General features: G+C 42.1%; 1 protein-coding gene across 1 annotated transcript; it reads left to right on the top strand.

Moving 5' to 3' along the window:
- Positions 1-997: 997 nt before the first annotated feature.
- On the top strand, positions 998-11,489 carry RNF175 (ring finger protein 175). The gene is given in 6 exon segments (XM_034771519.1): positions 998-1,023; positions 3,082-3,106; positions 3,108-3,209; positions 3,947-4,080; positions 9,332-9,433; positions 10,289-11,489. Coding segments are annotated over 6 exon segments (510 nt in total). The 3' UTR covers positions 10,410-11,489.
- The last annotated feature ends 3,529 nt before the right edge of the window (positions 11,490-15,018 follow it).

Genomic DNA, 15,018 nt, shown 5'->3' with positions numbered 1-15,018 from the left:
GCGCTGTTAATTGCCAGTGCAGACAAACCCTCAAATGACCCACCAGAGGCAACTGGTAGTGCATGGGATGGGAGGAGCAATATTATTTTGATAGTTGAGTAGCAGACTTTCCCACACCTTGTAGTAGCCCTTGATCTCTGCAAGTGCAGGGCTTAGGCCCAGCTGGATCAATGTCTGATCCAGAATTGCTGTGTTCCTATCTTTTACATCTATTTATTTTAAATGACCTAATCTTTTATCAAGACCTTGATAATTAAATACTAATTTTAACAAAATATTGCTTCATATTAAAGTTTTTTTTAGGGGAAAGTTTGTATTTCCCTTTTGTTTTCAAATACAGAAAGTCCCTAATTTTTCTTAGTAACAGAGGAAAGCCTCAGTTCTGCTTCCATTGGAGTCTATGGCAAAACACCGATAGATGTCAGCTGGAATAAGATTGGGCACTACATGATTTCATTTTAGGTTTAAGAGATGAGATTCCTATCCTTCCCTTCCCTCCCCCCAGTAAGGAACTTGTGACCCGTCACCTTGTTATAGATAACATTTGGGGGGGAGGGAGTTGTTGTTTTCACACCCCTGAGCGCAGCAAGTTGCAGCGCTGTACAGTGCCAGTGTAGCCAAGGCCATTTACTTCAAAGCGACTACTCACAGCAGTAAATCCTAATAATCACTAGTCGTCTTTTGGTGGAGCAGGCCCAGGGTACCTTCTCGGCAATGTATTTTTGTTAAATATGCAAGTGTGGTGATACACCCATTTCTTGTGATAAGAAAGGAGTTTCCATCCAAATGGATTTTAATCCCAGTTTAATTTTGAATATAGACAAAGACAGGACATTTTAAACTTGCATTTGTTAGAAACTGAATTTGTAAAAAGATATATGATACAGTATACAGTATGAGATTTTTGGAGATCTTCAGTATGTTTCCTTTTCTCTGATCCACAGGTTGGTCTACAAGTGGTTTCTTCTTATCTATAAACTGAGTTATGCATGTTACCATGTTTGGATTTAATTTATTCTTTCGGTAGGTATCTTCAGGTAATCTTCAGATTGTGTGTCTCTTATTACTTTCAATTATGCTTTTATGTAGAATTTTTATAAACTTTGATGGTTGCAATGAAAACATTCACCTGAAATTTAAGCTTTTCCCCACGTCAAACAAATAACTATAGCTTAGGGCACAGGTTTACATTTTCTCTAGTTTCTTGATTTTTTTGCACAATTAATCCTGAGACTTGATACTTAAACTGCTTTAGTGGCTTCATATATTGTATTCCTGGATTGTAAGGGGAAAAAATAAAATTACATACCATCCCGGTGTTTGTACTTTTAACTGTATATTTTAACTGTTAAGTAAGGCCCTGCTCCTGCAATGGGATTCACACAGGAGATGATGCATACACAGGCTAAGGGACAGAAATAAAATATATAAGCATGGTGATCAGAGTGATGTTTAGCACACATCTTGTAGTTCCTCTTTATATATGGCTATGTCCAATTGCCGCTCTACTGATCTATTGTATTGTCAGGTTTTTTCCTTTTTGATTTTGACTCTTACCCCTACCCTCAGTTCTGTTCTCTTTAACCCAACTAATTCCACAAACTATTACACATCTGCCTACTGATTAATTGTTTTAAGGATATTTACAAAATTCCCCTTCCTGTGCCAAAATCCAATCAAGGTTTTAACCAAACCCACCTCTCCACCCCCAAATTCATGTAGACAACAACTGCACTCATTTTAAAGGCTCTCCTTGTGTCCCCCAGTCAGCAAAAATTAGCAGTGCATTCTTAGGCCTCATGGGAGGCTCCCAGATCTGCGAGAGTGTACTCCTGGGTGAAGTTTCTGGCCTCCCAGGGAGTCCTGGCCTACATGGCTGCTCTTGGATTGAAAGGCTGAATTTTGCTACCTCCACAGTCTATCAATGCCAATTCAGAAGCAACTATTCAAATTTATATGGAGGAATATTAGGAGTTACCTTCTCCCAAGTTCATGCGACCCCCCCACAACACTTGCAGCCACTAATGGCTGGGGAACAAAAGACCCTTATTTGAGTCTCCTTCAAGGCAGTTATTGCATTATTCCCCCAATCTGTGTATGCAAATGAGTAAAGAAACAGAGTGGCTTGTTGGTCTACAGTTGCTGATAAGAAAACAGTGTTTGTAGTACTGATTTTTAGAAGGAAACATGAAATCAGGAGGCTGTTTTGGAAAACTGCCTAAAATATTACATGTACTTCACAGACAGGAGTGACTGGATAGTACCCATTTAATATTTACAGGCAGCATTGCTTTGGAGCTGTGGGAACACTGGAGATGAGGCAAAGAAAAACTTTGGGAGTTTGCAAAGTGTATATAATATCTGTTGTTCTTTTAGGTGCGTGTACAGTATGTATGATTAGATTGTAAACTCAGCAGGACAAGGACCTGATCTATAAAGTACCTAATAAACTTCTGGGTGCTGTTAATAACTAATATTGTATAAAGTAAACTACTGTAGAAGATGACTTAACAATAAGCTTTATTAACATCACACTTAAGCTTTTGACTTAGATCACAGTATTTTCACAATTCCTGACTGCTATTTTTGTGTAGTGCTTCTGCTTTTAAGCTTCATTTACTGCAGTATAGTGAACTTTATTGTTGAGCATTTTTTCCAGGATGAGTTCTTTCAGCTAAAATAATTTCGCATTTATTTAAAAGGCATTTTACATTTTTACTAAGTATTGGGTGATTTTGTTGCTTCCTTGAAACAATAAAATGTCCGCCTAATTCATTTGTATTTTAAAGATTTTTCCCTTGGAAAAAAAATGCCATTTTGCACTTTCTATAATACCTTATTTAGGTCGAGTTAAGTGTCTATAAAGATAACAGAAATTGTTAGAGCATACTTCTATGAGATTAATGTTGTTCCTTATTACACCACAAATATGAAGTTGGCTTCGAAGGAAATTGAAAACAGAGTTGTAGTGAGGAAAAACAAAGGCCGAGCTATCAGGAGTAAAAATCAGTTTGATACTTTCTCCCTATATTCTGTACACTAGCAAACACACCCATATGCTCTTTATCTGTTGTTATACAGAATCAAGACGGAAGATTCCATGGATTTTTGGTGTGATATTTTTGTTTTATGGACTCTACTATGGAGTGATGGGAAGAGATTTTGCAGAGATTTGTTCTGATTACGTGGCTTCCACTATAGGCATAAGTGCTGGTTTCATTACGTTGAATGACAGTCAGATGGACTGGCAATGAGCTCTTGAGTCTAGTTGTACCCCATGCTTCTAGAAGAAAGATCCCCCCGTACTCTTTCTACAAGTTTATCTAACCTTTCCTTAAAGACAACTTTTATTGTGCCATAGGCAAACTCTCCTACTTTCTGACTGATCTTAGTTTCAAAAGGAATTTCTTAATACAGTATTATAACCAGTGAGTATTCACTGGTCTGAGTTAGGAGACACAATCCCTATATAGCAACGTAGAGGGCTGGTCCAAACAAAAAAGGCAAAAATAGGGTTTCTCTCAACCTGATTCCATATAAACAAGAGACCAAAAAAGACTCCTCATTGCCATAGGTGGGTCTGCTTCTTAGTTCTCCAAAACCCAGTGAAAGAGCCATTAAATCTTTCCCTTTTTGCAATTCTTGTCTTTTCTTCTTAATGAGGCAGTTAGGGAATGTAGGTGTCCTTAGTGAAGGACAAGTCTGGGATGTTTGGCACGCTTTGCAATAGAGGCAGACACTTGTTGAAGTTCTCTTCTCAGCAAGAAGATTTTAATTCTCTCCAAACCACCTACATGTCAGGATCTATACATTCTGTCACTAGTATCTAAGAGAGTTTTAGCTTCTTTCATTCCTGTCCTTAACCATTGTGGACTTATACTGAGTTATTTGTGTCTCCTTGGCCCTAATGGAAAGTGTTGTTTCCCCCACTATAAATATTCAACAGTTTTATAATGTCAGTGGGATGCCTACAAGAAATTTGTCCAATGACATCTGTGCCGTCTGTAGACAGAAAATCTTTGTGGACATAAATGAGGAAGGGATAATTGAAAATACCTACCAGCTATCATGCAATCATGTGTATCCTTTCAATTCAATTATGAAATAATGGTTTCCTCTTTTCTTGCTGTTGCACCAAAAATAAAATGATTAGCAATAAACAGTTGGGTGGGGGGGGAGGGGAACAGAAGTGAAGAGAAATAAATGAACACAATTAAAGAAACCACAGCACAAAAGGTAAAAATAGCGATATAGAATAAGTTGCCTGTTTGCTCACATGAGGTTTAGTGGAAGACCTAAGTTTAAGTGCTATCATGCAATGCTTGCTTCCCAAGCTACTGAAACTCAGGTACACCAAGCACCTAACCCAGTGGTGGCCAACCAGGGTAAGCTGATTGCAGGCCGTGAGACATTTTACAGATGTTGACTGTCCGCAGGCATGGCCCCTGCAGCTCCCAGTGGCCATTCACCGTTCCCAGCCAGTGGGAGCTGCGGGAGGCGGCACGCCACAGGGACAAGCCTGAGATTACAAGTCTGATTGATAAAGGTAATAGTGTTTGATGTAATGTACATAGACCTTTGTAAAGCATTTGACTGGGTACTGCACAACAGTTTGATTAAAAACTAGAATGATATAAAATTAATATGGCACATATTAAATAAATTAAAACTTGGCTAACTTTACATGTTTGAAAATGTAATTGTAAATGGGGAATCATCATTGAATGGGTGTATTTGTAGTTGGATCCCACACGGCTCTGTTCGTTGCCCCACACTATTCAACGCTTTTATCAAAGACCTGGAAGAAAACATAAAATTATCCCTGATGAAGTTTGCAGATTGTTTGCAAATTGTGGGAGTGGTAAATAATTCGGAGAACAGGCCACTGATGCAGAGTGATCTGGATCGCTTTGTAACTTGGGTGCAAGCAAACAATATGCATTTTTAAGATGGCTAAAATGTAAATATATACATCTAGGAACAAAGAAGGCAAGCCATGCTTACAGGATGGGGGACTCTATCCTGCAAAACTGACTCTGAAAAAGCTTTGGGGGTCATGGTGGATAGTCAGCTGAATATAAGCTCCCACAGCGAGGCTGTGGCCTAAAGGGCTAATGTGCTCTTTGGATGCATAAACAGGCAAATCTTGAGCCATAGAGAGGTTATTTTACTTCTGTATTTGGCACTGGTGAGACTGCTACTGGAATACTATGTCCAATTCTGATATCCACAATTCAAGAACAATGTTGAAAAATTGGAGAGGGTTCAGAGACAAGCCGTGAGAACAGAAAATTTGCCTTACAGTGACAGACTCAAGGGTCCATGTGTTTATCTTAACAAAGCAAAGGTTAAGGGGTGACTTGATTACTGTTTATACAAACTGGAAATAAAGGTGTAAAATTTCAACAGTGAGAGTAATTGACCTTAGGTAAATTATTCCAATGGTTATGGTGGATATTCTATCACTGACCATTTTAAAAATCAATATTTGTTTTTTTTCCTAAAGAATTAATTTTGGGTATTTCTATGGCCTGTGGTATACAAGTCAGACTAGATGATCATAATGGTCCCTTCTGGCTTTAAATCTATGACCATTGCCCACTTTCTATGTAGCGATCCATATCTACAGTCCAATAATACCTTGACTGCGTAGCAGCAGCGTTTGCATAGCCTTCCCCAGAAAAATCAGTGCCCTAGAACAGAGTAGCTGCAAGTTGAAGTTCGGCCATTGAGAGATGCAGTTTCACTGAGCCGCTGCTGCCATCTGATGTACCATAGGTTAAGATAGAAGAGCCTGATCCACAAGGGATTTAGTCATTGCATTGCTGAGCATCCTGGTGTCTAACTTGTAGAAAAAAAATCACAGGAACACCACTGTGATCCACAAAGCCTGAGTTAGGCACCTAGACTCCCTATACAATGAATGGGGAGATCGGAATAGCCAGCACATTAGACAGAGAAAAACCAAAAAAGAGGTGTGTGCAGGGCCGGCTCTGGCTTTTTTGCCGCCCCAGGCAAAAAAGCCTCCTGCCGCCCCCCTTCCCTCCCTACCCCCCTGGAGCACGGCAGGGGAGGGCGCTGAGCCTGGCCGCGGGCCGCTCTTCCCAACCGGCCGGAGCGCCGGGGGGAGGGCGGCGAGCCCACCGCAGCTCCGCTGGCGGCCAGAGTGCCGGGGGGAGGGCGGAGAGCCTGGCCAGGGCTCCGCTCTCCCCGGCGGCCAGAGACTGAGTGACACGCCGTGTCGCCTCCTCCAGGTGCCGCCCCAAGCACAAGCTTGGTGGGCTGGTGCCTGGAGCCGGCCTTGGGTGTGTGATAAGCCCTGCTCCTCTCTGAGGTAGGCTACTGCCTCTGGGCTGCAGGGAGGTGCCTGACTCGGCTTAGTGGTCCACAAATGAAAACACATCTCTTGAAGTCAGGCAGCTTAGACACCTAAGAAGTTTGCTGCAGGAATGAGTTAGGCACCTGTCTCACACACAAAATGGAGCTGTTGCTCACACTATAATTTTTAGCCTTATGGTTAATGCACTCATGTGTGATGTGGGTAGGATGACTAGACATCCCGTTTTTAAAGGGACAGTCCCATACTTAAGGCCTCCTGCAGGTATCCCAACTTTTTCTTAAAAATGGGCAAATTGTCCTGTATTTTCTGTCTCTCCTCCCCCACTTCCCCATCAGTACTGGTGGGTCTTGCTGTTGGTCGGATCCCTGCTTGCCAGCTGATTAGTGGAGGGTCTGGTGGGTGTGCAAGGCTGGGGGTGGGGCTGGCTGCTCCCCCTGCTGGGCTGTCAGCATAGCCCCTGTTGCGGTGCCAGCTCTCGGCTAGTAGGGCTCTGCCCCCCGTTATGTTTCTGCACGCTGTGGTGGCTGGTGAGTGCAGGCAAGCGCTGGGCGATGGCCAGTTATGTGACACCTCTGCTGCCCACCGATCAGCTCTTTACATGCTTCCCCTCTTGCTGTCCTCTCCCTGCTTTGCCCCTTTACCCCCTGCAGCTCCTCCATATTCCCCTTCCCCCCCCTTCTCTCTCTCTCTCTCCCGCCCGCTCCCTCCCCCTCCCCCTCCCCCAGCCAGTCCCCCTGCACCCGTGCTCTGGCCGCGCCACAGGTTTGGTTTGGTTTTTTTGTGTGCTTGGGGCGGCCAAAAAGCCAGAGACGGCCCTGCCCCTGCTGAGTCATCTCTCTGGCCCAGTTCCCTGAAGCCCCTGCAGTCAGGTTCCCTGGGCCCTGGTGCACAATGCATCCTTAGGGCTTAACCCCTTCCTGCCTGCACTGTAGCCTCGGGACAGGCGGTGCCTGGGTTATGTCGGTGGCCAGCAACAGCCTAGAGGTGTTAGCTGCCTTTCGACACTGTGCTGGAAGCAGGTCCCATTCTGCACAGTGCAAAAAGGCTGCTGCTGGCCACATTCTGGTGTGAACCCTGGCAGAAATCGGGGGTGGGGGGGATGACCCTATGTTTCCCCCTCCACATGGTACCTTGGGAAGATGCAGTACCAGGAGAGGCGGGTCTGTTCCAGGGGCCCAGCCAGGCATGGAGGGCGGAGAGTGCTGGGCAGGGAGGGTTGGTCACCCCCCGATATCAGACAGGAGGGGGGGCCGTGTCCTCTCCCTGTGTGAACCCTAAAGCCTTAAAAATAAGAAGGTAAATAAAAAGAATCCAACTACGCAGTATTTCTTTTTAACAAGGGCTCAGTCAACTTGATGTTAATTTGAATGTTTGTACTGTGTAGTTCGGATTGATTGCCGTTGAACTCGCTTGAATAAGATTAATTTTACCAGGTGTCCTGTATTCAGCACAGGGAAATATGGTCACCCTAGATGTGGGCGATCTAGGTTCAGTTCCCCCTCAGGCGGGGGAGGGGGCATTTGAACAGTGGTCTCCCAGCTCTCTGGAGGTCTGGGGCTGATGCGGGGCTCCTTTAATCTCTCCTGATGATGCTGTACCACTGTGGATAAAAACTTAAATAGTCATTTGGTGGATGCAGGGACAAGGAGAATAACTCTATAGCCTGGTAGTTAAGACACCCACCTTAACCAGGGTCCAGTCCCCCCTGCTCTAGTCACTAATTGTTTATACAAAGGGGAAGAGCTTCAGCGGGAGAGATTAAGGAAGCCCCCCCCCCGCCCCCATCTCCCATAGGTCTATGATTAGAGCACGTTCCTGAGAGATGGGAGATCCCTGTTTAAGTTATTTCACCCCTTCTGCCTGAGGGGAAAATTGAACCTGGATCTCCCACATCCCAGGTGAGAGCGCTAACTACTGAGCTAAAAGTTAAGGTGAGCTCCAGATTTTGAATAGGATCTGATCCAGTAGGTGGCCTCTCAGCAGTCTACCCAATTGGGCTCTGCATGCAAATTAGATAGACAAATGTCCATCTTCCCCTGGTTCATGAATTGCTCTGGGGCTTAGGCAGGAGATAGGCATCAGTGCACATGCTCAGAGGCAGAAACTTAGGCACCGCGTTAGTTTAGTAGCCTACAGGGTTTGGTTGGAGTTTTGTGGAATTAAAACTGGGATTTAGACATGTAAACCCTAGACTTAAGGCACCTAAGTACCAAGGGACCTGATTCTCCACTCACCTAGCCTAGTTACTGATGTGACTGACTTCAGGTGAGGTTACCCCCAAATTTGCATGGGTGAAAGTGGGATCAGAATCACTCAGGGAACACAGCTCAATATATGAAAGCATGACAAGGACAGGAGACCTTTAAAGCTGTTCTAAGGTAACTGATATCACTTCTTTTAATAGCTTAATGTAAGTAGTTTACAACTAATCAATCATTTAATCCCCTCTCCCCAAATTAAAAAAGAAATTATAACCTACTTTATAACAACTTCATAAGGCTCCTGACTTTCCATGAATTTCAAATGCTCAACTGCACTTCTTTTTTCTTTAACAATGTCCTTAGACTCTCACGATAATAGTTATAGACCCAAACTGGGAAATTCAAGAGTATTTTGATCTGAGGTTGTGATTCAGCCCATTCAAGAATAGGGCCAGCTACTAATAAATTTGGCTCTGGATTCCAGTTATTCCTAAATTCAAGGATGTCCAGATCCAGAATTTTGCCTTGGGCCCATATCTAATAATAATAATAAATATAATATGAAATTGTGTGGCATGCTTTTCATCCAAGTTGGGTAAATATCATTATCCCCATTTTTAGTTGGGGAAACTGATGCAGAGAAGTTAAGTGACCTGTGTAAGTGCCTGAGATAAATAGCAATGCAATGTGCGCAATCAATAATAATTCAAATCTGTAGATAAGTTCACAGAAGCATGTATTGTTCCTTGTTTATATTTGAAAGAATCCTTAACAATATGCCTGATACGAGATTTCATGAATTTTGCATCCGAGGTTGGTGCATTGTTGGCAAAAAGCAGATTTGCCCATACTGCAACGAGAAAGTTGATTTGAAGAGGATGTTAAGTAACCCGTATCCTTTTCTTAACCAATGTGTTTTTTACTTCCATTTTTTAATTCTTTTGACTTTGCTAGTTTGTGTTATGATCCAGTGGAGAGAGGTGGGAGTAAAAAATAAAAATAAATATGGCCAGTTAAAATACCAGTAATAGCAGCAGATTTCTTTACTTCCTTCTTACTAGTTAGTAAACAAGAGTTTTCTCTCCTAGTTTCTCCAGAAGGAAGGACAGTAGCCCAAATTCTGCTGCTGCATTTGTGAAACCCCATTCAAGTTGGAGCAGAATTTGCCCTACTGACTTTTTCAACCCATTTCAATTCCCATTGGGGGAACTGTTTACATTTTACTTTAAAAATTTTTATGATAATATCATTCAAAACACAGTAATCTAGAGCAGTGAAACTCAGACCTCAGTGGTTCAGGAGCCAAATTAGCAATCAACATTACCCAAAGAGCCACAGTAGTGTGAATGCATTATTTCATTTACTATAGTTCTATTCATATTTAAACTGTTCAACAGGGGAAATATTCTGTTTATATATATTATTCTCCCAGAAAATAAGTGAATAACTTAGTGCAAGTTGATAACTTAATTGGTTAATAACATAGTAAAAGCATCCTGATACTTAATAACTTAGATTGGTGAATATTAAAATACTGTGTGATTTAATTATCATGTGCTGCAGGAGACACATTAAAGGGCCACTTGTGGCTCAGGAGCAACAGTCTGAGTATCACTACTGTAGAGGAACCGGAGAGCACTCTGTGTGAGAACATTAAACAAGTACTTTTCTTCGCTTATTGCTGAAGGAACTGATGTCATACCAAATCTCTTTTCATCTTTAAACAATCTTGGCAGCAGTAGTTTAGGTGGGAGCGTACACATGTTTTGTATGGGCAACTGTTGGATTGGCTCCGCTATCTGGTGGCCTGGCAACCAGTTGTTATAGGAATAGTCCAAGTCATTAACTATTCGCTGGGCTTAGACTAGGATATGTGATTATACCCAGAATGTAAAATGTTGGGTATTTCAATATGTAAAATACTATTTATATCCTGTAATTAATATTGTAAAAATATAATTAAGACTGATCTCTGGTGTTCTTGTTGCACTGCTCTACAAGAGCCTCAGGTGGACCTCGCTGATGTTACAGCAATTCTACATTACTTGAACAGCATGAAATTAAAACATTTCCGATTTTCTCAAAGTGTGCATGGAAAGGGTCTCCTTGAAAGGAGCATTTATGACAGGACAATGTTAGTAAAAGAAATGGCTATTTCTGAATATTGTTTTTATATTTGCTGCACTAGTAAGTATGTCAATAGCACCAACTGATTGATGTTCAAGCCAGATTACTGAAAGACGGGTAGTGTAAATAGGTAGCCACCTCTTGAGCACACTCTCCTGGCCTGGGTGGTTCTGCAGCACACTTTCTCAGTTTCCCTTTCTCCCAGGGCTCCTCAAAAATGTCACCAATTTCATGTAATTTTAAAATATCTCCCTTCTGGAGGGGGATCCACTTTAGCCTATAGAGACATTAGTACTTCATACCAGTTCCCCAGCGGGCCCCAGGGTTCTACAGTTTGAACAGTTCTCTCTCCTGGAGTCAGGAGTCCCTCCTTCTCAGAGCTGAGTTCAGTCTCTCTCATTGAATCAGGAGTCCCTAGCCCTCCTTCCTGAAGCTGGGTTATAATCCAAAGAGTCCCTTTATTCCCTACAGGAATCAGTCTCGCTCCTTACAGCACTGACCTGCAACAGCTTCTTCAGGCCAGTTGCTTCTGTTCTGCCTGACACTCCCAGCCCTACGTAGCTCAAGTGGGAGACAGTAATACTCCAGTTCCTCACTCTCCCTCAGGCTTCTCCCTTATATCTGTTGGCCTGGCCTCAGTTAGTCATGACCTCATTTATTAGTACTCATCCTTCCCATCTGGGGAGAGGAGCTAAGCTTGTCCCAGGTAGGGCTGTGGCCTATCACCCCTTAAGGGGCCCAGCCACTCTGTGACAGGTAGCATTGGCTGATGAAATTGAGGATTGGCTCATAAAACTTAAATGCAACACTAGAGCTTGGCAAAATTTCAAAAACAAAACCTTTTTTTTTTTTTTTTTTTGCTGAAAACAAATGCAGATTCAGCTCGACTGAAACAGTTCATGAATTTGGGTCGATTTTGGCTCATTGTTTAGGTCCGAGAAAGAAAAAACATTTGCAAATGTCAAAATGTTTTGTGTATTTCCAAAACAAAATATTTATATTTTTTCATTGCAGAAAGATGTTTGATTTTGAAACTTCCCTGAGTTTTATTTAGTCCAGGCATCGGCAACCTTTCGGAAGTGGTGTGTCGAGTCTTCATTTAGTCACTCTAATTTAAGGTTTCGCATGCCAGTAATAAATTTTAATGTTTTTAGAAGGTCTCTTTCTATAAGTCTATAATATATAACTAAACTATTGTTGTATGTAAAGTAAATAAGGTCTTTAAAATGTTTAAGAAGCTTCATTTAAAATTACATTAAAATGCACAGGCCCCGGACTGGTGGCCAGGACCCAGGCAGTGTGCGTGCCACTGAAAATCAGCTCGCGTGCTGCCTTCGGCATGCGTGCCATAGGTTGCCTACCCCTTATTTAGTCTGTTTTTAAATGTTGAAAAAAAAAACAACCTTGAAATGAAAATGAAAATTTTTTCAACATTTCAGTTCACTGAAAATTGTGAAACAGTTTCCTTTTGGGTTGACCCAATGTGATTTCTCTTTAATTTTTCAGACCTGCCCCTGACCCAAATAGTCAGTTATTCAGCCAGCGTTAACAGCATCCATTAATGTGATTATTTGGAGGACCAGCCACAGCTGTGAAGACTAACTCAAGATCACTTATTCCCAAATGCAGCAAACATTAATCTGAGGCTATGTCTACACTGCCCCACAGTTCAGGTTACAGGAGTGTGTACCAAAATGTTATTCTGTCACTCCCCTGAGTCGATGCTGTTGGCACAAACTAAAAGGCTCCTGTTTTGCATTACGGTAGCCCTGTTTGCAGAAGACTAACTTAATTTGAACTAGGAACCTTTTAATTCGTGTCCGCAGCACTCACACCAGGAAGTAACAGTGCAGCACTTTGGAGCACGCTACTGTTCACAACCAGTAGTTCTGCAGAGAAGTATAAACAAGCCCTGTCTTTACTACTAGTCCTAGTAGGCACCTCTCTCGCCATTGTTTTTTGCTGTATCGGTGCTCCCCTCTTTAAAGAGCTGCTTGTACTAATCAAACTCCACTGAAATCCATCATAAAAGCTGCAAAATAATCTCCTCACATGTACCCCTCTCTTGATACAAGAGCATCAGAAGTCACCAATAAGCTTTTGCTTTACGGTGCAAGATCAGTGAAGCTGGGATCTGTTGCAGATGGAAGTGAAAGACACAGTAGGGGATGTGAAAGCAGTAAGGACTACAGACAACTCTTCCCTTAACTTTTTATTTCCATGCTTTTCAAGTTTTTGAGTTGGTGGAGTGTGTCTTTGTTCAATCTTTACTGTCAGTAACTAACATTTTTATGTCTATTATATTATGTATTTTTTCCCATTGTAATTCTCCTACCCTCAAACTGTCAAACAGGAAATGTATAGTGTAGGAAGGGTGTGACAGTCATGCACATGGGTGGGCCTTACGTTTTGATATGGCAAATTGACTACAAGTCAATACTTGATATGGCTACAAGTATATTCCACTGTAGTTGAAGACACTGCAGCCCTTTTACTTCTAAGGGCTGGACTACACTGGGAACATACAGTGGCATAGCTACATCTCTTGGGAGTGTGAAAAATCCACACCCCGTGAAAGACGTAGCTATGCCAACCTACCCCCATTGTTCACCGTGCTAGCTCAACAGATGTCAACTTAACTACCGCTTCTCAGGGAGGTGGATTACCAACAGTGACAGGAGAACCCCTCCCGTTGGCGTTGGTAGTGTCTACACTATGACAGCTGTGCCACTGTAGCAGTTTAAGAGTAGACATACCCTAATAGTAAAATATTTTTTAGGTTATGGTTACACTAAAAATGCTACAGTGTCACAGCTGTACCACTCTGGTGCAGACACCTACTGCAACAAGAAAGGGGTTCTTCCATCACTGTAGTAAATCCACCTCTCCCAGAGGCGGTAGTTAGTTTGACGAAAAAATTCTTTCGTCAACCTAGTGGTGTCTACACGGGGCTTAGATCAACTTAATTACATTGCACAGGATGGGAAATTTTTCACAGTTCTGTGCGATGCAGTTAAACCAACCTAATTTTGTGAAGTAGAGCAGCCCTTAATAAGTGAGTTGTCCAGAATTAAAACAAGTGCCACTCTGTGGTATCAACAATGTAAAATGCTTTCTCCCATTTAATTTCTAGATTTATGAACTTCTACAAACATAGGCCACTGCTGGTGACTTCCTCCCACCAATTCCCCAGTAAAGAAGAATGGATTTTTTTTCCAGAGAGGTCGCTTCCCTTTATTTCCCCCACACACACACTATACTCTAAGGGGCCACCTCTTAGCAACCATCTCTCCAACCAAAGAGGGGTGAAGGCAAGATCCCTAACCATAATTCTATATGTTAGCTATAAAAGAGGTATTATTCAAAAATTATGTGAGATTCTCCCTTCTCAGGGACTGCCTAACGTACTGCCTCAGCAGTACCAGACTCTCAGCCCAAAAAGGAGGGACTAGAACACAGATTGTGCATGTCAGAGTATATTCTGCAGTTCATGAGTCAGTGAAGTTGCCCCTGGAAGGGTAATTTCTCCAGGGTATGTATAACAGCTACTGTATTCAGACTAAACATCACCTATTCTTTAAAAGTATTTATATTGAGGTTTCAAATGAAAAATATATTGAACGTCACTTAAATGGATCATATTCCAGGATAAATTTGAAGTTACATGGAGCCAACTAAGGACAACTTTAAGGTTTTGATATATAACATAAGAAATGGAAGAAGAATAAACCATAAAACTTCAGCAAATAGGAAGAGCAGAGAGAGTGGAAGTTTTGCCTTTAAGAAGGAGTGGTGAAATTAATGATCCAAAACTCCAGTTTTGGGTGCAGTGCGGTGGAATTCTTCAGAGCAGCTCTTATTTCAACAGGCAGTTCCGTAACTACGAGCAGCTCAACGTATTGTGCTCATTAGCGTAAATTTCTGTTTAGTGTGTACTATTCTTTGACTCCATAATGTTTTTATGGCTATGTTCACATGTGCAAATACGAGTGTAAATAAATCTTCCTTTTTATGTTGCACTGTCTGAGAGTTACTTAATTGGGAGGTGTTAGGGAAGCAGATTTAGTTACAGCATGCTAAAGGATTAGTGAGAAGTGCAAGAGGACTTCCCACACTGACCTGAATAATTATATAACAGTGAATCAACGAAACATCTTCCAAAAGAATGTGTTAAAGACCCACAGTACTAAAAAGAACTATGAGAATAGGCCCAATCCTCCTGTCATTGAAATCAATTACAGAACTTTTCTTGACTACAGTGGAAGTGAGGTTTGGGTACCTAAGCAACCTAAGAGCCTGAATCCCATTTTCAGAAGTGATTTAGGAGCCTACGATGCAGTGGGATGTAGG

Source organism: Trachemys scripta, chromosome 5 (genome assembly GCF_013100865.1).
Source record: "Trachemys scripta elegans isolate TJP31775 chromosome 5, CAS_Tse_1.0, whole genome shotgun sequence".
NCBI classification, from domain to species: Eukaryota; Metazoa; Chordata; order Testudines; family Emydidae; genus Trachemys; species Trachemys scripta.
The sequence above is the reverse complement of the archived record's forward strand: the minus strand, read 5'-3'. Positions and strand labels throughout refer to the sequence as shown.